Source organism: Harpegnathos saltator, unplaced genomic scaffold, assembly GCF_003227715.2.
Source record: "Harpegnathos saltator strain DR-91 unplaced genomic scaffold, Hsal_v8.6 scaffold16, whole genome shotgun sequence".
NCBI classification, from domain to species: domain Eukaryota; kingdom Metazoa; phylum Arthropoda; class Insecta; order Hymenoptera; family Formicidae; genus Harpegnathos; species Harpegnathos saltator.
The window spans coordinates 680,583-705,736 of NW_020229939.1; the positions used below are offsets into that span (position 1 = coordinate 680,583).

At 44.5% G+C, this 25,154-nt stretch overlaps 2 protein-coding genes across 8 annotated transcripts; both read left to right on the top strand.

The window, feature by feature from the left end:
• The first annotated feature begins 551 nt into the window (after positions 1 to 551).
• Positions 552 to 7,745, top strand: LOC105192408 (oxysterol-binding protein-related protein 2). Of its 6 annotated transcripts, none has more exons than XM_025296830.1 (10): positions 552 to 1,214; positions 1,741 to 1,961; positions 2,207 to 2,405; positions 2,534 to 2,643; positions 3,088 to 3,246; positions 3,549 to 3,749; positions 4,037 to 4,226; positions 4,437 to 4,553; positions 4,639 to 4,856; positions 5,131 to 7,745. In XM_025296830.1, exons 2-10 carry the CDS (start codon positions 1,930 to 1,932, stop codon positions 5,231 to 5,233), a joined length of 1,329 nt encoding a protein of 442 aa, XP_025152615.1. In that variant the 5' UTR covers positions 552 to 1,214; positions 1,741 to 1,929; the 3' UTR covers positions 5,234 to 7,745. The 6 variants fall into 6 exon arrangements, 4 of the variants coding, with proteins under 4 accessions (XP_025152615.1, XP_025152616.1, XP_025152617.1 ...); XM_025296831.1 differs by having other exon boundaries at positions 583 to 1,044; XM_025296832.1 differs by having other exon boundaries at positions 583 to 1,044; positions 1,746 to 1,961.
• Positions 7,746 to 11,233: 3,488 nt separating this feature from the next.
• LOC105192407 (uncharacterized) lies at positions 11,234 to 16,072 on the top strand. 2 transcript variants are annotated; one of them, XM_011156534.3, is made up of 6 exons: positions 11,234 to 12,422; positions 13,864 to 13,994; positions 14,078 to 14,226; positions 14,741 to 14,800; positions 15,383 to 15,545; positions 15,879 to 16,072. In XM_011156534.3, exons 1-6 carry the CDS (start codon positions 11,924 to 11,926, stop codon positions 16,014 to 16,016), a joined length of 1,140 nt encoding a protein of 379 aa, XP_011154836.1. In that variant the 5' UTR covers positions 11,234 to 11,923; the 3' UTR covers positions 16,017 to 16,072. The 2 variants fall into 2 exon arrangements, with proteins under 2 accessions (XP_011154836.1, XP_025152619.1); XM_025296834.1 differs by lacking the exon at positions 14,741 to 14,800 and having other exon boundaries at positions 11,241 to 12,422.
• Positions 16,073 to 25,154: the final 9,082 nt, after the last annotated feature.

Consider the following 25,154-nt stretch of genomic DNA (forward strand, 5'->3'; position numbering starts at 1 on the left):
ATTCTCTCCGCATTTTCGCAGAGCATGGCGCGTTGCGTGATAACGTCTTTTTCCGTCGTGGGTAGTTCTCGTTGTTCACATTGTTGAAACTTTGCTCTTCCGTTCTCCTTCTCTTGTACTTATTGATCCTAGCGCATATAACGAACGCACGTTAAATCGTGATGAAGCAATTGTCCCGTACTTTTTCAGCTGACGTACTAATCGCACGGCTTAAAATCGAGGACGGCTCAGAAAATAATCTCAGACATAATTCTGCAAATAATTTTCTTTACTCTTATCTGAAGGTGAAAACTCGAAAATGAAAACTCGAAAGTTTCTGGCTGTAAATTGATCTGCTGCGAATGCATGTTGGGAAAGAGCGGAATTAGATTGGAAACTTCAAGTAAAATCAAGGTTTCTTGGCTTTTAAGAAAATGATAAGTCACCTCTCATTTATTTTAAAAGTTCCAAGTTCTCAAGTTCTTTCTTCTTACATTAGACCTTTATTTAATTTATAGCAAATTATGCTGGAAATCCTTGGTGTCGATTAATTTGCCATGGATCTCACTTTGCAGAGAAGCAAGAGATTCGATTAAACCTAAACTCTACCAGAGTACCGTCGAGAAAAATCGAAATCTGTCCTGAAACCGTAAGCTGAAACTGCAAACTTGAAACACGGCGGCTCCTCGGAACCGGAGGACGAATCGCGGAGGTCGTTCCAGCGGGAAAGCGTCGCTCGCGCGGAAGCTCAACGCTCATGCTCGGATTTATTGATATTTCAGGCGAAAGCTCGAGAGCAAAGGGGGAGCTCTCGCCGTCACGCCCGTGAGCTCAACAGTCTTGTCGGGGTGTACAGCTGATCGCGAGAGCACAGACTCGCAAGAAGACGTCGCGAGGTCGATGAGGAGAGACGGGCTTCCGGGCTTTCGACTTCCTATCATGAGCGAGTGACGACGGCTGGTGGTGGTCGGGCTGATCGTTGGTGGATCCTCCGCGAGTGATCGCGTCTCGCGGTGAGAATATACAGCGAGATATCGGGCACCGATCCGCCGGGATGTCGCCGAGGTAACGGAAGAAACCTCTGGAGAGAGAACGAACACCACCACCACGGACGGTCCATTTAGATACTGCGCACCTCTGCCTCCTTTCCCTCGTCTTGCATTCTGTCTTTCCGCGGAAATCGAGAGAGCTCAGTTGGAGGATCTATCCGAGGATTCGTCGTCCGCTTCGGAGAGGTTCGATGAGCCTTATGATAAGGACTCGAGGACTTTGAGACGAAGTAGACGAATCACGAACACGTCCGAGCTTACGTACCTGCGACGATCTTGTACGAATGTACAAAGCATCCGAGGACCTGCCACTTTCTGAGGATCCGAGGACACTCTGTAGTTTCTAAAGATTCCAACTTGCTTGGTGGGCGAGTAACAGTTCGAACATGAGCCGAGTTTTCTAAAAAGAGAGAGAGAGAGAGAGAGAGAGAGAGAGAGAGAGAGAGAGAGAGAGAGAGAGAGAGAGAGAGAGAGAGAGAGAGAGAGAGAGAGAGAGAGAGTAACGTAAAGAATATTGATATATAATCTTTGGAAAATAATATACATAATAAATAAAGCCTAACGGATAAATTTTGCACGAAGCTTTGACTTTTTAACTACACTATTGGAAACTGTAAATATCCGACGATCTAGAATTCCTCACTGCGCCGATCCTTGAATATCCAGGATATCGGAGTGTCTCATTTTTGTCTCTTTCACTTTCTGTATAAAGTACAGAAGTCTTCCAGCGGTTACAATGCGGCCAAATAATTTGCCATGAGTTCCTGAGCATCGTTTAATAAATCGTCGAGCTTCGTAAACGCCGGATGTCAGTGGAAATCAAAGTATCGATTCATCAGAGCGACAGATTGAAAGCTCCTGCGATCGTCAGGACGCTCGATAACCACGAGAGATCCGAACAATGGCCAGCGAAAGGATATCGGGACAGCACAGGTTTGCAGTGTTCCTGTCCAGTTAGCTATTTCTTTTTTCTCAAAATGTGCCTCGAAACGTATCCTTGAACTCGACAATACCATAAAGGGGCACCCCTAAGATAATAGTACAGTAACGATATAAGTATTTGGTCTTTTTTATTATTCCTACTTTTGTCTATACAAAGATATAATATGAAATAATGAACGTAAAAATTATCGAAGTATCTTTGCGCAAAACATACGTTTCTTTTTTTACCTTTCAAGAACATCGTTACCAGTTCCGGGCCACTCCGAAGTAAATCTCTGCTCAGTGCTGTCGCTGGGCAAGGATCTCAGCAAGATCACCATGCCAGTCATCTTCAATGAGCCGCTCTCCTTCCTGCAACGCGTTGCAGAATACATGGAATATGCTAAATTGCTGAAGCTGGCGTCGCAAGAGGAGTCGCCGGTCTCGAGGCTTCAGGTACGAAAAATCGTTCTCGTGAACTTAACCGGGAGAGCGTCGAATAATAAGGATATACCAACGTCGGGTGTATTGTTAGACGAATCGATATTCGGACGTGTTAAAAACTAAAATTAACAATCCTGCAGTACGTTGCGGCTTTTGCTGTGAGTGCTCTCGCCTCGAACTGGGAACGTCTCGGAAAACCCTTCAATCCAATTTTAGGAGAGACATACGAGCTGCAACGCGAGGACTTTCGGTAATTAACCGTCTCATGAAACAAATTCGTGTACATCTCTTGAGGATAAAAAATCTTTTCGTTACAACGAATAAATTTAAAACAATATTCCTTTTTCTTTTAGCTTTCATAAGTATTTAAATTTCTTTATAAGATGTTTCGAGCCAATCGTACTTTTTCAATTGAGTATCTTTCTACCAATTCTCAATAAATTTCTCCTTATTGAAAATTTGACAATATTGTCTTCTTGCAATTTGTGAATTCTTGCTTCTGATTATTTATGGCTTATAAATTATTGACTCTTCGACTTTTTTCATCAAGAAGAAAGTATCCTGAAAAGTTACTGAATTCTAAGTTGAAAGAAAACGTCAAGTAGATGTGAACAATTTGCATAGAAAATTTGAATCTTCATTTTGAAAAGCTAGATTTCTAATCTGCTAAATAATTCCTTTCGATCCTTTCCAGAATAATATGCGAGCAAGTATCGCATCATCCTCCAGTTTCCGCATTTTACGCCGACAATGAAGATTTCATTTTTCATGGCAGCATCCACCCTAAATTGAAATTCTGGGGAAAATCGATAGAAGTGCACCCCAAGGGGGTTGTCACGGTAGAGTTACCCAAGTATGTTCATTTAATTACTTTTATTAATCATTTTAATTCCAAACCATTATTTGCATAGTAGTTTCAATGGTGTAATCGCCATTATTAATTTCAATTATTATTCAACGCTACAAATGAATAAGTGGCCCAAATATTTCAATAGGACATCGTTATTAATTTTCAATCGTCGTGTTGTCGTTTTCTCAGCCAATCAATATTTAAAAGACAAAATTAACAGAATTAAATAATGTAACTAGATAATTTATTAAAGAGTCGGAAATTTTCTTAAAAGGATTTCGATATTAATAGCTATACTTGAACAGGTGGAAAGAGGCTTACACCTGGCAAAATGTCAATTGTATCCTGCACAACGTGCTAGTGGGCCAATTATGGATGGAACAATTGGGTGCCTTGGATATCAGACAGTTCGGAGGAGACAATCTGAAAGCTACGCTGGCGTTTAAAAGCGGCACGTGGAACGGCAAGGATCTTCATCGCGTCGAGGGCTTCATAACGGATCAGGAGTACGTTTTAACAATTTCTCTTAATGAATCGAATTAAGGAATTTATTTGCACTCCAGCACGAGCTCGGCAGACGTCTTTTAATTTCGGATACTCGTTAATGGTATAGAATAACTTCTACGAAAATAAATCACTTCCTCGTTCCTCGACATTTATAGATTTAACTAGTTCGTGTTTAAACCAATTAAAATCAGCCTGTCGTCTGCCTTGGATCATCTTGTCTTCGATAACTGCAAGCCGAGAGATTAATTAGGAAACATTTACGTCATTCTTTTCCTACTCTTTCCAGAAAAAGGAAGCTACTTTTCCTCTACGGCAAGTGGACCGAAAGACTACGATCCTGCGAGCCCTTGTTCTACGAGGAAGCGCTGGAGAAAATCAAGAGGGAGGCCAAAAGTCCGCAAGGCAGCCCGGGCCACAAGAAAGTCCTAGCGAAGCTCCACAGTCTCAAGGTCGGAGCTTTCAAGCCCTTGCATCAGGTACTAAGCGATTGTTATTTCGCAAATTAATTATTCGTTCAATTGGTTAATAATCAAATTTAGTCACAACAAAATTTCCCTCTACGCTATTTCTTCATTTCTTTCTTTTCTTTTGTTATCTACACTTCAAACACTTTTACTTTGTTCTTATTTTTAGGATCATCTAAAAAATGGTATACTTAATGTGACAAATTTCCTCCTTAATTTCAGGACACGATAGACGAGTCCTCGGCAAGTATGGACGGTGATGAGACGCCCGTCGTGGACGAGATTCCAGGATCCACCACACTGTGGGAAGCCACACCGAGGCCCAGCAACAGTTCGGACGTTAGTCTTTTTGCGAACGAATATGCCGTACATTTTTGCAATCAATTAATTCACCGCGATTAACATAACTTTCTCTGTTTCGTAGTACTTTCAATTCACAACGTTTGCGATGTCGCTAAACGAACTGGATCCTGACATGGAGAAGACTTTATGCCCGACTGACTCCAGACTGAGGCCGGATATTCGAAAGTTGGAGATGGGTGATCAGGATGGAGCTGCAGCTGAGAAAATCAGACTCGAGGAGAAACAGAGGGACACCCGCAAGGCTCGCAAACATAAGAAAGGACACGAGTATGCTCCCAGGTAAAGCTTTGTATTTCCTTTTTTTTCCTATGCTTTTATCGAAGAAATATATTCGCGATTTATTTAAAGAATACCTGAAAATTTGGAAGATTCGCAGAACCGAATATAAAATTTCCAACAATTCCTTTGATCGCTTCCAATAAGTTTCTATGTTTCTACGACTCGAGATAATTATTTAGACGAATTCTAATGGCTTCTAATTAATAATTTCCACTTCATCGGAAAATCTACGTTTGATATGTTTCAACAAGAAGGGAAAACAAATAATTTGCAGATGGTTCCAGTCCGGCACGAATCCATACACGGGCCAGGAAGACTGGCTATATCAGGGCGGATATTGGGACCGTAATTATTCCGACGTTGATGACATATTTTAATGAAGACAGAGCTCGTTAGCTTCCATTAAATGTCCGTTGGCCGTGTGAATCGATAATATCGAAACGCGTACGGACAGGTACGGACATGGTTAGTGCAAAGTTATAAATAAATCGCCTAAGGACAGGTGGGTAGATCGTAATAGGCGCCTCTAGAGGTCGATGTCTCTATGTAAAGTAATTAAAAAATGAATCGTGCGAGAATCTTCGGTGCGCAAAAGGGAGCCCGACGAGCCAGCGTGAGGAAAAGATCTTCCGCGCGCGTTCTTCGGGTTCCCCTTTGCCGCTGTAAATAATCCACCTTCTCGCGCGGAACGAATGAATCAAAGAAAATCGATGGGGAACTCCCGTGAAACCGAGCCGCGGTGATTGAAGATCGGTTCGATTATCTCCGATTCGTCTCGCTTCCCGCACAGCTCCGACACTATTTTTATAAAACGCCAAGTCGGGTGATCGGAAAAAAGGCGATTCTATCATAGCCTCCCCGTTTAAAGAGTTCGATAGGAGTTTCCCGAAGAGGAAGGGAAGGTGCAAGTAGGAGGAGATCGCGAGGCTTTATTTTTCGCATCTCATTTCAGCTAAATTTGACTTACCGACAGAATGTGGCAACGCGTGACGCATATTTATTAAAGCTCATTTAAATTTCAGGAGAGACAGAAGTATCATTAACTTCCAATTATTTTCTAAATCAATTTTATCAAAAAATTACTCGTCATTCTCATAAACAGCGAATTCTACAATTTTAATTTATATTTGCATGATTTTCCATTTCCGCTTGCATTATCGTTACATCTTATGCATGCGACAAATATAAAATCAATTTGAAATATAAATGAAATTTTTGTTTTCCATCATTTTTTCTCGATAAATGGCCCGTATGTATTAATATGTATCTATTAGTGCGATAGAAAATGGAATAGAAAACACGAAAAACTTAATATCAAATGTATCAAATAAAAACAACTCACGTATACGATGAAACTTGAAATATATCGATTTGGTCATATCAATAAAAAAGTCAATAGCTTTTTATTTAATGCTCTCTCTATCGGACTTTTTAAACAGGGATCTCGTAGATTTTCATGTAAATACAGCGACTGTATAATACATCCGTGACAAAGTCAGGCAAACCGAACGACGATTCTTCGCGACAGCTTCGTATCGATTGAGCAATAATAATTATTTAACGTAGACTTTTAGTAATTTGCGTTTCCCTCGCGAAGTCTAGAGAGAAAGGAAATGATTTTGGCCAATTTGAGCAGTGTGTTATAAACAATGATCGATTGTTTCGATATAATCTATTGTCAACACGATGTAAAAAATGTTGCTTACAGGACAAGAGAAGGACAGAAAGGATGCAATAAGTATTTGCCGTACATTGGTATCAGGACAAGATGCGTTCGCGAATAATAAATGAGGATTTTGAATACGCGTTTTGGCACAAACGATCATCTTAAATATGTCAAAAACCAAAAAAAGAAAATTACATAAATAAAATACACACAAAGCACATACCGATATGTTTGTCGTGAAGTTTGTCGTATCTGAATATATCGATTGATATGTACGTAAAATATACACTGACACGCTCACAAATGCATATTTGGAATTGTTCGTCTGTTATTCGCGCACGCGCGAATACATGTCTTGACCAACACTGTCGGACACACGCGTTGCTTCCTCCGGATCAACTAGACATATCCTTTGCGCGCTAGAAAGAGACGCTTCGTAGGGAATAATCCGATTTAAAATTAAATGCGTCGACGCGTATCGTGTATGCGTTTGTGTGACACGCTTAATTTAGGAAGAACGACAATAATTCTGTTGAGGTTCTCGAAAAACAAAAGTAACAATTTGAGAAACGTCGATGACGACAAAAAAGAAAACAAAAAGAGGAGGAAGAACACCTGTACTCTAGACGGCGATACGCAGCTGGACGAAACACCTGAAACAGACAGACGTCGGAAATGCCTCTGACACTTGCTTCGTTTGTCTCATCGTTTTTCTTTCGAATTCTCATCACAGATGACAATTTGTACCATTATAATTTGCATGTTTTCATTGTACTCCACGTATACGACGTTCTTCGTTGTCTCTTCGAGTCCAAGAGAGATGTCTAATCCATTTCTAACGACAATCTCATAGTTTTTCTTTCCTCGAAAAGTACGTTGGAATATACTTGCCATCACGTGATAAACGTATCCTGTGACATCAATTATATATCGAAGGCAGCGGACTGAAAAGACCGGATAAAGACACAGGCGGGAAGTATTAGGTTTCCCCTCTCGCAGAAACTTTGAAGTCACCTTGAAGTGGGGAAAGGCGCTAAAGTTCAGACTGTGCATGAATTCGGTCTGCCGACGTATATACTGTTGTTGCTGTTGTAAGTCCTTCAAGCAGGCGATAATGCATGGCTGATAAATGGAAACATGCAGTTCTTCCGTGTACGACGGTATTGCTTCGCTGTGAACGATATGCGTACACATGTGTTGGTGTGTATGTGTCATATATAGGACTATAATACACTTATACGTATATATCTACATCCGAGATAAGATTTCTACGCTTCCGTAAAATAACAAAGACACAAATCATTTATATAAAAGACGGGAACGACACTCGCGAGATTATACGCCGACCGCCGGTCTGAGGACCTTATCATTGTTAACAAAACGCGCACGCAGTCTGTAGGAGTTCGTTGTGTTTGCGTTGCATAGTTCAACCGTTGTGTAATTGTATATAGACAATAGGACGTATTAGAAATAAATGTTGTTAAAAAAGAGTCTTCTTGTCTTCTTTTGTTGTAAGAGGAAAGTGAGAGAGAGAGAGAAAGAGAGAGAGAGAGAGAGAGAGAGGTAGCTGACAATAGCTCGACTAACAAATAAAGAAATTAATTTTATCTCTGCTGATTTGTGAGATTACCGACGAAATAATATCGGATCATTAGATGTTTATTAATTTACAATCTGTAATCGTACAACTTGTATCCTTGTAATCTCTGTAATCTGGTTCTGAACTGTCTAGACGACCACAATACATTCATATTCATAGTCATGTTTCGCAGCTTTTGTTTATTTATCATGTTGATTCAGTGAGAACTGGGTGCAGTCTCAGCTGCATCGTTGCATTTGAATCCGCCATCTTGCTGCGCCAAAGTCTGAAATTGCGGCCGGTGCTCGCCAGATAGCAACAGTTGCGCTCGCATTTCCAAGATGGCTACCGGCACTCAGTCAGTTCACGGTGGAGACGAAGTGATCGATCTTCGCTCGGTACCGGAGAACGCGTATTATTCATCGTTTCCTGGTGGAGCAATTCGCGCTCGCCGATCGGTTACGTAACGTCGGGACCGACGTCTCAGTAGCTTCGACGGAAATTCACCATTTCGCCGCAATTCTGCGCCACGAGACCAGCGAGATGAGCAACGTACCAACAGGTGAGATCATCGACTTCGTCGTACGCTTCGATTATCGAAAAGTTTATTCTCGGAATCGTTTACTACTAATTCTCTCGGCTAGACCGCGTCGTTGCCAAGAGTTGGTTGGTAGGCAGCCTTCGGAGGCGCGATAACGGTCGCACGATCGAATTCTAACCTACGATTATGCGCCGTCTTGACGTTTCCAGCGAGATGACCTTGTGAACTCTCGTACGTACATTTACATGTGTGCGCGCGCGCGGTTACGTTGTGCAACCGGCGCCTCGCGATTCCGTTGGATTTTCTTACGCCTCCGCGTTTTTCCGCCGCGTACCGATTAGTCACTCTTGCTCACGTTCCTCCGCGTATTCGTTAAAAATTTCAACCTCGAGCTAATAATGATGAAAAACAGGTGAGAGCAAGAGATTAATCGGTTTTATCTTGGATAATTCCTCGATCAAAATGAATATATGTAAAATGAGTAAGGTGCGTGCTTGTAATGTCGTATTTTTCGCACATCAAGAAATGTCCTCTGTAGTAGTTACAAAAGTATTTAAATTATATTGTTTATACGAGTATATCGACGTATATCCTTTTTAGTTACAATTTAGTCAAATATATGACAACAAACAAAAGTGAATGATGCACATCTGCGGTACGTTAGTCTTACTTTATCTTGAAAAATACATGTTAAGCGTTAAGGCAAGACGTTAAGCGTCGTTAAGCCAAACACGGAAACACCGCAATCACTTCTGGAGAAATCACAAAATTCGAATGAGACTTTTGTTTCTCGCTGTATTTTTACTTGCTCCGATCTTAGTCCCGTTTATAATTCGCTGATTATCGAGGGCAGGTTCTTATTAAAGTCGCGTTGCGACGGGAACTGTGGTCCATTTAAATCTAATGGCCACGTTACGAACGCGACTCTCGACTCGACGTGCAAGAGGAAAAAAAGAGGGAACCCGGACAACGGCCGCCTCTAGCGCTAAACACGTACCGCTAAGTAAGGACAAGAATCCGCCGCCGAGTCGGATCGATAAACCGGTTTGACGGAGGTACCGCGAAGTTTCAGGAACTTTTGTTATATGTACGACGTCTTCGCCACGCTTCCGCGCTTTCATCATCGATCGCGAGAGGAAGCGGAGCGGTCCGCAAAGGTCGATGCACCGGCCAAAACGCTGAATCGCTCTTGTTTTTTCTTCCTCTCTTTCTCTTTTTCTCCTCCTCCCCTTCTCTCCCGTCTCTCTTTCTATCCGTCTATCCATCCATTCTCCTTTTACATAGCCTACTTTTTCCATTTTACGCTGATCACCGCTGAACACCGAATTAAAGCGAACAGAAGTAGCGAGCGATTTAAATCGCGAATGACGGAACACCGGAGACGCGGTAACATGCCGGGACGCTCCTTAAGCCTGTGTCACACTACGGGTTGAAGATCAAGGATTGCGGATTGAAGATTGAAATTTGACCAATCGGAATAAAGCGAATCAAAACTGAAGTTCGTTGATTTGTCGAAATCTAATCTTCAATCCGCAATCCTTGATCTTCAATCCGTAGTGTGACACGGGCTTTAGAGCGTGACTGAGCCCTGAGAATGTGAACAGGAATTAATGGGTTTGCTCTTAATTGACATGCTAATTAGAAAAACTACAACGCGGACGCGTATATACAGAGAGATTGCGCGAGCAACCTGCCGTGTCGCAGAGTGTTGTTATTTCAAGCAATAATGCTTGCTTCAGTATTATACACATTCCTTCAATGGTTTTTTACGCTTATGTTAACGATAAATTGCATGAATATATGGAATGGATGACCATATGGAAATACACTACACCTAACGGAATTACGAAAATTCATCGTATTTATAAATAATCTTCATGATGATCGCATTTTCATGAGCGGGATAATGGCACAACGCATTAAGGTGGCGATTATTTGATAAAAGATGTACTATCCAGTGAAATTATTAATTCGTCGCATTTGCTGTTTCGTAATTCAATTGTATCATCATGATAGTCATATGTTTCCACCATTGTCATTTTGAGACTTATATAGGTCTCTACCTGGAGGAGAACCACCACCACTGCGTCCCTTCCATCTCTCGCTGGAGAGAACCGAGGCCACCAGCCTCTTGCCCCCTTTCTCCCCCGCCCGTGCCCACTTACCGTCCTGATTTTCCACTCACTCGATTTCTCCTCTCCCCGGAACACAGCGCCTTCGCGAGCGCGAGCACAGCTGTTAGTCGCGTATGCACGCGTCGCGCGGCACACGTGGTCGCTTTTTACACACAAATCGGCCGAAAGTGAGAGATCGGGTCGAGTTACAAAGTCGCCACAGAGAGCGAGAGAGAGAGAGACAGAGAGAAAGGGAGAGAGAAAGATCCGGGAATTGACTCGATCTCCCCCGAGAGATTGAATTTTCCGCGCGGATTTTCGAGTCAACATTTCTTACTCGTATGTGCATGTGTGTGTGTGTGTGTGTGTGTGTGCGTGTGTGTGTGTGTGTGTGTGTGTGTGTGTGTGTGTGTGTGTGTGTGTGTGTGTGTGTGTGTGAGTGTGCGCGCGCGTGCGTGTGTATGTATGTATATGTATGGTGTTATTTCTAACCAAGGATAAAAGCTGGTGCTTGGTCGATTGTGATAAACGATGACTCGCGCGGCGTGTTTTCCCGCCCGCGGATTTTCCCGTCGAAATCCTGGCGAAGCTGCAGCTCGTGATTCCTGATTACTATTTCTCCTCAACGTGTCCGCCGGCTCGCTGCTGAGCTCAGCATGCGATGCGCAATTTTCTTCATTATTCCTTTCCGTTATCAGCTGTGATTGCTCATAGAAAGAAAGAGTTTTCATTCTCTGTAGGACTTGGATGATTTTAACGTAGACTTTCGTTACAAACGAAAGGCGGTTAAAAGCGCGTTTCTCGACGAAAATCAAGCTTGCCATTAAGGAGAACGAATTTCGGATTTTTATTTTGCATTCTCGATTAATTTGTTTGAACGAATGCCGCAACTTTGTCGATCAAATGTATCGGATTGGACGGAGTAGTCACGTCTGAGAGATCAAGTTGACATCTCCGGATTTCAAAGTGCTTCCTCGTGTAGGATGATGGATAGATAACGACGATTAAACGATTAATGGAGACGAGGGGGATTGGATTTAACGAGAGGGTGAAGCTCGAAGAAGCCGACTAGAAGTCGCCGACTCGCACTTCCTCTGCACTTCAACAATACTTACTCCGTCACTGGCTGCCTCGTCCGCTCCTCGCGTCGTCTACCGCCGAGTTTCAATGCGAAACCTCGAAGCGATCGCTCGCATCCTCCGAAGCAAAGCCATGAGAAGTCACATGGCAGATCACAAGCAAGTCGAGTCCCAGGACTCGAAGACGAGTCAGTCGCGCAAGAAAACCTGCCCTGAACACGGCGACGAGGGCTGTTCGAGCGAGAACGAGCGCGAGTTCGAGTCGCTCGAGTACGAAGAGGACGTGTATTACTCCAAGCTGACGAGCACGCCGAGCTTCGACGACATGGACGTAGTCGACGACGACGAGGATGAGCTGGTGGTGCACTGCTGGCGCGACTCCAACGGCGAGATCGACGAGATCGTCGTGGACGACGGCAACCTGACCGTGGAGACGGAGTTCTTGCCGGAAGGCTCGGGCTCGCGCGACGCTGGCAGCCGCAGGAAACGGCGATCGGTGCGCGTGATCTTCCAGGACCTGTCCAAGCCATACCTCGCCAAGATCAGCAACAGTCAGAACTACAAGAGGTTCCTCGAGCTGGTAAAAGGTGCCGCGCGGCAAAAAAGGAGAGATCGCGCTTCGGCGTTCGTTCGCGTCGCGATTTTTTTTTCTTGCGATTGTCTTGGGATTTGTCTGGCGGATTGGAATATTCGAGGACGAAATTGGGTGGACGGGATTTTGTCGTTCGGATGGTAATATTTAAGAGATCGATAGAGATAACATCGTGAGAAATAGCCTCTCCGAGAGAATCTCGCGTCTTGCTTTATTTGATCTGGAAGCTGTCTTTTGACTTCTCTAAATGTTATTGCTTCGTCTCTGTACTTTTTGGGTCTACACCTTCGGAGATTCTCGGCGAGATTCTCCGATGATTATCGGTATAACGATCCGCTCGCGACTTTCACGCGAGAGATTTCTGCGTTTTTGCACCCGGAAACTTCTCGCTGTCTATCCCATTTCTCTTCTTACGCGTGAAAGTGCAGCGAACAAAAAGGAGGATCGTAAGAATCGCGCGATCGAGTACAGCGCGAGCCTGGAGAATTTTTCTAGGACGACGACGTTTCGCTCCGCTGACAACTGCGAAGCCCCGCGCATTCCTTCGCGACGTGACGAAATCGGCGAAACTGTCGGCTGCAAATTGAAACAATCGCGCCGCATTCTTCTCTCTTCGGCGCGCACGTGAGAGCGCGCGATTTCCGAGGGAATTCTTTCTTCCAATTACGATGGAGCACAATCAGATTCGCTTTTTAATTTCGAGCGAAAATATCCGCCCGGCGATTCGGGATGGAGAGTTTCCACGCCATGAGTGGAAAGTCAGTTTCGAAATTAAATAGCTCGGCCGTCACTCCACTTTCCGAGTGGAGTTTCCCCCGAAGAAATTTCGAGAGCGCTACACCATCGCACTATATGACCTACGCGCACTTTTCAACTTTTCTTCCGTGCGATCGAATATGCCTCCGAACCCGCGAATTTTTGCCCTCGGAGTCGCATTTCTTCGATTTCGCGACGCGAGGCGACGCGACACGCGGAACGCGTACGAGTATGAATCATAGCGACCTGTAATGAATCTAATCCCGGGGAACGCTCGCTTGTGCAATCCGGAGCCTGCTCGGTTTCCCCGATATGTAACTACGAACTGGTTTGACCGTTCCTCCCGGCGAGCTCCATGGTTATCAGGCGGCTTAGCCTGTGTTGCGCACCGATTAATTTAACGGTGAATGCAGCCATAAGTCACGGCGCGTCTCGCGCGTGACGAGACACTTGTCCGACGTTGTTGACTTTTATCGGTTTTAAATTTCCTCCGTCGACACGGGTAATTTTAGTTTCTGATGAATATCTGTGTTTGCCCACACGCGTCGCGCGCGCGTGGGCAACAATTCACGCGCGAGCACGACTTGAAAACCAACGTCGCCGGGCAATCGGCCTCAGCGCTCGACTTCGGCCCGGTATCGCGTCTACCGTGGCTAATTCCCGCTGATTTTTGTTCCCAGGAGAGGACGCCTCGCTTCACTCGGCCGGCTCCTTGTCACCGACGTCGGATAACGTGGCGAACGAGCTGGAGGGTCTGTCCTTGGAGGAACAAGAACGCCAGAAGGCCGAATGGAGCGTGGAGCTCGCGAAGGTAAGTCTCGCACACAGTTGGATCAACAACGGCGGAAGAGCGGAAGGGGACCCAAGGGCCAGGATATAACTGTCGAATCGCAGGTGGAGGAGGAGATACAGACTCTGAGACACGTTCTCGCCAGCAAGGTCAGGGTCGCGCAGGAGCTGAAGAGGAAGCTGGGCATCAGCGTGTGGAAGGAGCTCACCGACGACGTCAATCAGGGTCTCAAGAATGTCAAGGAGAGTCAGGTGTACGTACCCCGCTGGTTATGCTCGCTTCCTCTGCATGCTTCTTTCACGTTCTGTCTACACACACTCTTTATACACTCTATATATACGTTGCTGTATTCTCTATGTAAGGGGGAAGTGGATAGGAACTGTCTGTGACAGGGTCGTTGAATCGATCGGGGCACGATCCTTCGAGCTCGCTTTGCGAGCGTCTTATCGCACTTTTCAAGAAAGCATGCACGATGATGATGACGACGACGACGTTTACCGGAAGATTGATTGATTTTCAAAAGTAGAAAAAAGAAGAAAAAAAATGGATGAATCGCGTTCCTCGATTCTTCTTCTTTTCATTGTGTCTCCTGATCTTTTTTAATTCTCGTTCACCTCTTTCACTCTTTTATGTCTTCTCGTTTCCGCTTCTGCGATCCGACGGATGAATGGCGATCGCCTTTTTTTGTTGATACTCCACTTCTTCTTCTGCCCTTCAGACACGTAGAAGCATTGATTTCTTTGACTTTTGGTTGGGTTCTCATTCAGTTATCAGAACGTCGGCGAGAAACTCGGTCAGTTTACCAAGGCGGTTTCCGAAAACACTTTGTAAGTACGCAGCCCAACATTTTGCCCGTCATTGCTGAAAAAGCAGCCTTTATTTGACCGAGAATGAATTGAATCGCACTAAAAGCACTAATCTCCCACTTCTAACACTAGTCAGCTTTGTACCGCAGTGCCGACTAGAAGTTAATCAAATTGATCGACTCTCTTAATCGTTTGAGTGCCACGGGCCTTTCTTGTTTCCCAATCGAAAATTGTCAAGCGGCGCGATAGCGCTTGTCATATTCCGCGTCCAAAAATGCCGAAGAGCATGATTGCGCTGTTTTCTGCTTACTCCAATTTTATCTTTTAATTTACCTAAGACTGAAAGGTAACCGTAAAGTCGCGCATCGATAGAAACCGAGCCTGCTGTGATTATGGGCTTCGCAGCCTAGAGCGCAGGACAGAGAGCTTTGAGGACAGGACAGAAGAAGCGCGATCGCGCCGCTTGGCACTCAAACGATTAATAAACTTAGATTACTCTCCTAATAAACACTTCTGTTACTTCCGCGGAGGATGATCCACAGCGAAAAGATTGACGATCTTAACCAGCCTAATAATGATCGCTCACTTTTTATCGTGTGTCAGATTCCAAAAGACAGAATCCGTCTTCAAGAGCACGGCTGAGAAGACGACGAGTATCCTGGGCGGCTTTGGTAGTGGAATTTCTATGAAATTGGGCCAGATGCGCAACTCCGACAGTTTCCGATCCTTGGAGGAGAGGGTCGGATCAGCCTACGAGAATGTCAAGGTGATTGACGTTAGGCGACATTTCAAACAAGGATACGACTCAAACGATCAGCTAACACGCGAGAAATGAAACAAATTATGCAAACTCAGCTGAACAATTGTCGAAAAAAGTCTCATACAGAATTAAGAAGATGTAGTCGTAATCGTAATCGTGTTTCAAGATATCACCAAGATACAACATCAATATCCGCGCTCAACAAAACTTTACGAGATAAATCAAGCTTGAAATTGATCAGGGATTAGACATTAAACTCGCGTTTCAATGGAAACGTATGAGCATCCGACCGTCAAACCGCTCGCCTTTCGCTTAGAGACCCGACTCTTCTTCTTGCAGACGAAAGTCGTGCCTTCAAGATCCAACTCGACGCAAAGCTTCGACGAGGCCCTTCGGGAGTCCGAGGCGATGAGGCGTACGTCCGCGGCTCCGACGGCCACCAGCCCGACCATTCCCGAGGACAAGCTGCTCTCTTAGAGCCCATCGCATCCTGCGAAATATACGCGCGCCTCGTCCATCGCGTGTTAATTGCTGATAACGCATCGCGCTATCTCACTGTTCATTCGCTGCAATTGCTAATAGAGGGCCAAACGACGTTTTCGTGCACGCGATCGTATCGACTGGTCTCGATACCCCGCGATCGAGATCTCGGCTGCGAGGCGCGAGTACGATATCGTCCAAGTATACTATCCTACTCTATCGAATAAAGTATACATCTATTTTTCTCGCACGCCATTCCCACGCCCTATTCTCGCAGGATCTTTCTCTGGGCACGTTCAGGACATCCTTAGACGCGGCAAACGCATCCCTATGACTATTTTCTATCGTTCTCCTTGAGGACGCGCTCGCTCGAGAGGAGGGAGACCATTTTTTCAACGATAAAATCGCCTTCGGACTCTGCTCCTCTCTCTCTCTCTCTCTCTCTCTCTCTCTCTCTCTCTCTCTCTCTCTCTCTCTCTCTCTCTCTCTCTCTCTCTCTCTCTCGTTGATTCGATTTTGTAATGTAAATACAATAAAATATTGTTCGCGCCTCTGACTTGGATTCAGAGCCTGCTCTTGGCTCGCACACGTGGGATTTACTTGAGCGAGCTGTACCTCGATAATTACGGATCATTTGGGACAATGAAAGTGACAGCGATAAACTTACGGCGAAACTCACGACGGTCTCTAATAATTCTCACGATTGCGCAGTATGCAATTTCTGATCGTTTTTCTTACCGATATAAGCAATTGAATAGCGGAACCGCGTCAAGTAGATTTAGAGATCACGTAGATACGGGCTTATTTTCGTAACATGTATCACTGTTTTTTTTTCTCTGGCACCTTCGGAATTTTTATTGTGAATTATCGGTGTCCTGAATCGACCTGAATCTGGAGCTGCCAAACGAATTTAAATATCTCCAACGATTCGCAATGAGACCCGTCCGCCGACAATACCACATGTACTTTACACTACACTACACTATACTATACTAAACGAGATTTCTCACTTCTACGCAAACTTCATTAGCGGGCAAACCGTTTTGAACGCATTTGAATTCAGTCTGCTTAGAAGACAGACCCGATCGGAGTCTCGAGGAACATCGTGTGCGTTTCTTCCTCTCTTATAAGTTATTGGAGAAAATTAAAAGAGGAAAGAATTACGAGAGGATTGCTGAAAATGCAAAGGAGTAAAAAACTTGTTGCAAGCGATTAAATAAAATCACGGTGGTTAGAAGTAGTGAATTGGCAAACGCTGCGAATAATCTTCATCGAATAAATCCTTGGAGAAAATCCGAATCGACCAAGTTATGTTTCTCATATTCTTCCGCGTGCGCGCGTGCAAGCGCATGTATCCTCGAATTTAAGAAACTTGAGGAAATGCTGAAGTATTCTATTTCTAATTATACTTACCCTGTGTATATCAGATGCTCGAGAAAGGAATTCCTCGCGACTCTCGATTTAACAAACAGATATTTTCGAAGCGCGCGGATGTGATGTAACGTTGAATTAGCAGGAAAATTCAAGAGATATTTTATATTTAGCTGTTTAAAGAGGAGGAAAGGAGGGGAAAGAAGAAACAAGCATCGATGACGCACGATCTGTTAACATGTATCGTTTAAGAGAGAAACATAATAATTTACACGCGAATTTACGGAGCATTTGTATACACACGATGTTACGAATAAACACTATATTATTTAATCTTACATCAAGGAGCCATATTTCTCTATTATATCACGATTCCCAAACGTAGTTGTGACATTTAATGTCACGCAATCGTAACGCAGTTATCGAAACAAGCGATAAAATATTCCTGATGATTAAGTGGAAGTGTTTAATTATCCGCTTTTTAATCATTTTCTTCTACTCAATTATCTTGATTATTAAAACTATATTATTTTGAGAATTTATTTTTCAGCTGTACGATAACATTAGTTAACTATTGGCTGTATATTTATCCACAAAGATCTTCGATAATAACCCATATGATCCACCGAAAATATTCAACGGATGCAACTCTTTAGGTTGAATGACGGTTTGGTTCAAATGAAACCTCTAGAGTTGATTAAGTATAAGTCGTCTTAATCGGTTCCTTTTTTTTTATAAAAAAGCATATAAACCTTTATTAAAACTAAGTACAAAAATAATAGGTACATTTCTTCGTCGTTTCGTCTAAATCTCTAAATTGCTGTGTCGGCTGGTTCGCCATTCAATGCTACCCGAATTATTATACACTCGTGAGCAATAGCAAAGAATATCCTGCCGAAGGATTGTTCAGGGGGACATCTTTTTCTCGTATATATATGTATATATATGTATATGTATATATATATATATATACACGATATATATATATATGTGTATATATATACGATATATATATATATATACACGATATATATATACACGATATATATATATATATATATATATATATATACACACGATGCTTCTCAAAATTTTTCTAATGCACTAAAAGTTAAACTAAAAGAAGAACGACGATTATACCAAGGTCGAGTCGAAACTAATTAATTTATAATCGATCGAGAATTAAAGATTCGAAGGATCTTTGAAGGAACGAAGGGTCCTCGTTTCTTCGAGCCGTCTACAGTTCAACGCGATTATATACAATCTCCCGATGATTATCGGCGCCACTCGTAAATTCCTCGACGAATCGCGATTTCCAACGAAACAATTGAAAAGAAGAAACAAACGCTTAACTCGATATAATAAGTGTATGTATGTGTGTGTGTGTGTGTGTATATATATATAAACATCATCTCGTATTTATTCAATTAAATTATATTCTCGTTGACAATAAGTTAGCTGGGAATTTCGTACGTTATGTATGTATATATGTGTATATATATTGCACTCGGCAGAAAGAAGAAAGATTTATCCTCGATGAGAATCGTTTCTTCGCGGATCATCTTCGTGGATCACTCAACGACCCTCGCGATTGCTGAAGCGGAGCTATCAGGGCAGAAACTCAGACAATCGTTTCTATTACTAAGGTAAAAAAAAGAAAGGAAAAAGAAATAAATGCAACGAGCCTTATAGGAAACGGGACGGTGGCGTTTGTATAAAAAAAAAAGATCGGGGGAGTAGAGAGCGATACGATTGTCAATATCGACATAAACGTTGTTAACGCACGTATGGGTACGTTACTAGTGTGTATACGTATACATGTACATATATATATATATATACATATATATATATATATATAAATCCATATATATATTTGCGTATCTATATATATAGTATAGAAACATGTATTATATTCATATATATATATATTACGACTTCGTTAACAACATAAAATGTAATTATTCACATAACACAATAATCCGTGACAATAAAAAATATCATAATAACGATTTGCTTTTGTACTGGGTAGGCCGACGCGCACGTTACGTAGACAGAGCGTTCTTGCACTGCAAGAATATCTCAGGGACGGAGATTCTCCGAGGTTTTAACCAGAATTTTAACACCGAGCTTAATTGCGCGATCTACAACGAATTCCAGTATCTCTTGAATCACTTGAAATATTTAATAATTCTCGATATAATTCCATATATATTCTTGAACACTTAATTTTTATTCATAAGTGTATTTTCAGGTATAAATATGAATATATATCCAGGTATGTACATACATGAATTAGAATGTTTAATGAAATTCTGTCAGACGTTAGAACAAAAAATAACATATAATTAGGAGAAGTTAAAAACACCAAATTAAATCTTCGCCAAGAAAATCGACCTCAAATCTACCTCAGACAGTACGTCGTTGAGACACCTCTCGTTAATGCTAAGTCGCTCTGTACAGATACAATATATCATTTCAGCTTCTCCAAGAGTACAGAAATTTCGCATCGGGGAGCTTCGCATTCTCCGCGCGCATGTGAAGACAATTGGAACCGTTCGGCTTCCGATTGTACTCACAAGTGTGCCAAATTCGTTTCTCCTCGCCGGAATTTATCTGTTGCTTCACGCGCGACTCTCGAGACCGCCTTGAGTATTATTGCGTCGCGGTGTTCGTTAAAAAAAAAGAGGGGAGGAAGGAGAATAAGGAAAAAGGACATCTCTCTTACATTTACATCTTGTTACCATGGTAACCTCGGAATTCGGATTCGTATCCTTAACGGGCTAGACAGCCACCATTATCTCTAGGATTAGCTTTAGCATACGCTAGGCAAAGTAGGCTGAGAAGAAAGTAACATTAACTTGAGAACGCGCGTGTCTCGTGGAACGCAGGGAAAGATCAGCGATCCGGGTGGATCCTCGGGTGCTGTTGAATCCCAAGGATCCGAGGGGACTCCGATGAGTATTCTTTTCAGTTATTTTTATACATTTTTTTCCTTCTTACGCGCTACTATCGACGAAGCGGCCGTCAGTTTCGTCACATCGCGAGCGAATCTTTGCGAAACACAGCGGGGGAAGTCAGACTTTTGACAGGATAGACAAACAAGCCCCTGACATTTCGATTCGAAGCGCGCTGCGCAGAAAAAAAAGTTGCGTTTAATTAAGGATCTCAGGAAGCACGGTGAATCATTTTGAATTTACGCAGTCTTTCCTCTCTGCGAAACAGCGAAGTCGCGGGTGTCATTTGGGGGAAGACGGAGGTGTGTGTGAGAGAGAGAGAGAGAGAGAGAGAGAGAAAGAGAGAGAATTCCCCTTCGCGCATCCAGAGAAATCTCAGCTGATCGTTATTTCCGCGAAGAAATCTTTCCCGGCGAATTCTCAAAGTGCACGAATTGTCGCGTACGATTGTTCCCGTCGTGACTTTTGACTGTCGACGATTCGTTTGCCTCTGCGCTCGCCGCACGCGATTCGTTCATGGCGACCTTTGCGTTGCTCTTTTCGCGCAATCTTCCATCTATGGAGATCATTGTTGTAGGACGAGGTGCGCCACACCTCCGTCCTACCTTCAGAAGGTGAACAGGCTCTCGCAACTCGCTAAAAGCCCAAGCTCGGCCGAGCTAATCACGAAAATTACACCGCGCGTCCTCAAATTCGAGTGGCGTGAGGGCCTCTCGGGTTCCTTCGAGCCACGAGGGAGATATTCTGCCTTGCGGATTAAAAGAAAACATCGCGTGGAGAGAACAGCGTCGAATGATACGAATCAGACAGGAACAAAGGTCGAGACAAGCAAATCCCTTCTAGTTACAAAACCGACGAGCCGATCAGATCAGTCAATCAGACAAATCGGACTCGTGAGATTTGCAGGAACTGCGAACACGGGAGCAACTCGAGAATCTCGCCTCAAGGTCCTTCGCAGGACCTCGTTAGGACTTATTCGGACAAACTTGCTTGGTGATCTCGGTTCGATTTTCAGAAAGTCGATCTTTTCCTCCGAGAAACGATTTTTGAAATTGGTTCTTTGTTGTTCGATTTCCGTTCGAGCTCCGATCGAAAGATATAGAAGTCCTGATTCTCAAGGACCAAATTGGATTTATAAGAACCAGAAGTTCGATATCCTTCAACGAAAACGCGTTTAGTTGTCATTGTCGCGTTACTGATTCAACCAATCTTTCTTTTCGTGTTTCGAGTTTGCCTGGTTAGGCTACTTTTAATCCCGCAGGGCGACAGACCGACTGGAAAATACCTGCATTCCCGGATATCGCGCGCTCCGAGAATCCGACGACGACGACGACGACGACGATGATGACGATGATGATGATGATGATGATGATGATGATGATGATGATGATGATGATGATGATGATGCCGCTTTCCTTTCGCGATCGCGAGGCCGAGGGATCGATCGGCGGCGGCCAATTCCTCGGCTGATTAGAAGCCGGGCGAGTCGGCGAGAGAATCCGATTCGACAAGATTGGTGAAAGCCGTCGACGACGATAACGACGACGACGACGACGACGACGGCGACGATGACGATCGGCGGTGGCTTTAAACATCCCTTATAAGGTCCCCCTCATCATCGCGATCTTCAAGTAACCTAAACGCAACGACGAGAGGCAGTGCCGTAATAACGCCCTTCTATCGCGGTGCCCTACAAACGTGTGGCAAGTGGTGAGCGAAGGCCCATTTTCTCTCTGGCGTCGATCGTGATCCAGCGCGCGGCCTGATTCATCCCATTCTCTAATTGAACTCCCCTCGTTTCGAGAGATCGGTCTCGCTTTGACTAGTAGCGGTGATTAAAAGTAATACAGTGACACGCCGGAGTTGCGCCGCTCCCGAGGACGGAAATGCTCTAAGCTCTGCTTAGACCGAACACGATCACGCAAATCGGCAACACTACGGAAACAAATTTGCAGCTTCTCGCGTGTTCGATCACTGAGTCTGAGTGATGAAACGCGAGTAAAAATTACGGGATAATCCACTTGAGACGTAGAAACTGACGTACGTCGTGACATTAAAAAAACCCGATGACCTATGACCGGAAGGGGATTTTGCCTTCAACCATGCGTCGTCACGTAACGCGCGCGCGACGGCGAACGAATAATAATTTGAGATTTTAATAAATGCAACGTGGCGATTAACGGCAGCGCGCGCGATTACGGGCCGTAAGTATCGAAATTCCATCGGCGAGTAGCAATGCGCAATTTAATATTCACAACGTTCGTACGTAGAAATCGTGCCTCACAGTCTTCGGTTTCCTCTATAGGTTTTTCCCCCCGCTCGCGTAATTAGCATACCAAAGCACGAAGCGGCGAGAGATACGATCGACACGGTAAATTCATTGAAATTAGACAGCGGACCATAATCACTATAATCCGCTTGTTGCTGCCTGCTTTAATTAGAGTACGCGCCAGAAGATGTTAATCTTTTGCAATTTCTCCGTGTGCGCGCGCGCTCGCTCGCTCTTCTGCCTCGCTAGCCCAAATCGACTAATTGCATCGAATAACGAATACGTCATTTCGCAACTTCTTTCCTCGAGCGCGCACCGCCTTTGTAGCGCGCGCGCGCGCGCATTCCACCGTGGCCGCGGGAGAGATGACAAGTATCGTTCGAGATATTACTCTTTCCTTTGCTCCTTTCATCGCCGATCGGTCGATCGCTCGGTCGAGGAGAAGCAGCGATTTGCGGCGATGTGCGATGGCCGGTGCTTCGGGTATCGACGTAACGGAATAATAGTCTCGATTATGCTCGCGCGTACGTGACTAATTGGACGAATCGCCGGAGTTCGGTAAGGGAGGCGACGACGCAGAGAATGATGGCGCAGAGAATCGCGCGATATAACTTTCTAAATTGTCGGATTTTCCTGACAAACACTCGCGCGTGCGCGGTAAGGAATTCAGGCCTCATCGGCAGGTCAACCCTTATCTATGTGAGTCGCGTGTGAAATTTCAGCTCGGTCTCTCGCTCTCCCCGGCCGTCGACGGATGACTTTCTACGGATAAGAGCGACGCTCGAGTTTGGAAGTCGCGACACGGCGGAATTGGGTCGCTCGCGGATAAGAGTCGCGCGCGCGCGCGCGTGTGTGTGTGTGTGTGTTCGAGCGTTCTTTTCATGTCTCGTTCTTCCTCTTCTTCTCCTCAAACCCACGCCGAGGGGTCTCTCGCTACCTCGTCCTCCCTCGTTCTGCTTCTCCACGTCGCGCGAGCGCGAGCGAGCGATTAATCATCCCGATAACGAATCGTCGACGAAACGCGATCGATAAATTTGCGCCGTGCAGCGAATTTATCGCCACCTGCGCTGCGCGACGCTCAGCATAGCGTAGCGCAGCATAGCGCAGCGATGCGCTCGTCCCGATGCGCTCGTATGCACGTGCATCGCGGCGTGTACATGCGATGCATGCACGTAACGCAATATCGACGCAACGTGTAATTATCCGGGCCGGCGGAGCTCGCGATAGCCCGAGGAACCCCTCTCGGACACTTTGACCTCCGCTCGACGTTATTATGGGGGTCGCGCCGAGACAGGACCCCCGGAAAATGTAGCACGCCTTCTGTGCAGAGAGTGTGCTGGATGGAATCTGTGCACTCGCGTCCTGGGATCGAGGAGGAAACGAGGGGAAAGCGTAGCTTCGCAGATCGCAGCCGAAAGAATCGCCGAATGAACGGGGCAGAGAGAGAGAGAGAGAGAGAGGGAGGAGAGAGGCAGTCGACGAGATCCGGATCTTGGCGAGTCGCTAACGACGGCAGTGAACGTCGCGTTCGTCGATGCAATTGTCGGCGCGACCAACGCCGCTAATTCGTCGATTGCTGCATCGTTCGACAATTGCATCATTGACGCGATGGCAATGTGTCGAAACCTTCCGCCGAGCGGATCGCTCGGGGGCGGAATCGCGCGTGAGAAGATGCGACGAGGGAGAACAGCGAGGCGATTCTTCCGGCCGTCGTCGATTTGCAGTGTTCGCAGTCGAAGGAAGTGGCCGGGAACAATTGTCGCGGTTAGTCCCTTTTCCAGCTGCCAGCGGTGGCTGTTGCGCTTTCGCGGGAGAGAGAGAGAGAGAGAGAGAGAGAGAGAGAGAGAGAGAGAGAGAGAGAGAGAGAGGGGGGAGATATTAGAAGAGAGAAAGAAGGAAGGAAAAGAGATATATGTATGAGAAAGTACCAACGGGAGAATAACGCATTAAACATCCTCGTTACGTTTGCTTCGCTCTAACCGCTCGTTGAGTATGTACCTAAATCACAGCTCGTGCTACTAATTACTTATTAACGGGTATTTCTCTCGATACTCTGCACTTATCGCTCTAAGTTACACTCCCTAATCTATCTATTTGCGTCTCTCGTGACACGGGATATCCCGGGAAACCACCGGATGTATATATTATATATCTGCCTTTCTAACTCGTTGCGAATCGTCTGACCGATTCTCAGGCTCGATTTTTCCTCTGAAGAATATTCAGCTACACAGACAATTGTCCAGCGGAATATAAAAAAGGAAAAAATTCTCTCTGAAATTTTGGAAGGAAAAGTTGAAGTCTCTTTTCAACAATCACCCGTCGACGTTCCCGTCGTGGTAAAAATCGCTCTCAGAGAGCGTCCGTAGAAGCCAGGTTCCGGCGGTTTCGCGGGGGACACTCCGCGCGCGCGCGCGCGCGCATGCGCATACATATATATAAAATTATATTATATATATATATATATATATATATATAATATATAAAAGATTTATTTTTTTATATATAAAACATCTTCAACGTTAATATATATCTCGTGGC

Coding starts and splice junctions, on each gene's coding strand:
- LOC105192408 (XM_025296830.1), top strand. CDS start 1,930: ATGGCCAGCGAAAGGATATCGGGACAGCACAG. Junction 2,406..2,533: donor CGCCGGTCTCGAGGCTTCAG/GTACGAAAAATC, acceptor ACAATCCTGCAG/TACGTTGCGGCTTTTGCTGT. Junction 2,644..3,087: donor CTGCAACGCGAGGACTTTCG/GTAATTAACCGT, acceptor GATCCTTTCCAG/AATAATATGCGAGCAAGTAT.
- LOC105192407 (XM_011156534.3), top strand. CDS start 11,924: ATGCGAAACCTCGAAGCGATCGCTCGCATCCTCCGAAGCAAAGCCATG. Junction 13,995..14,077: donor GGAGCGTGGAGCTCGCGAAG/GTAAGTCTCGCA, acceptor GTCGAATCGCAG/GTGGAGGAGGAGATACAGAC. Junction 14,227..14,740: donor AATGTCAAGGAGAGTCAGGT/GTACGTACCCCG, acceptor GTTCTCATTCAG/TTATCAGAACGTCGGCGAGA.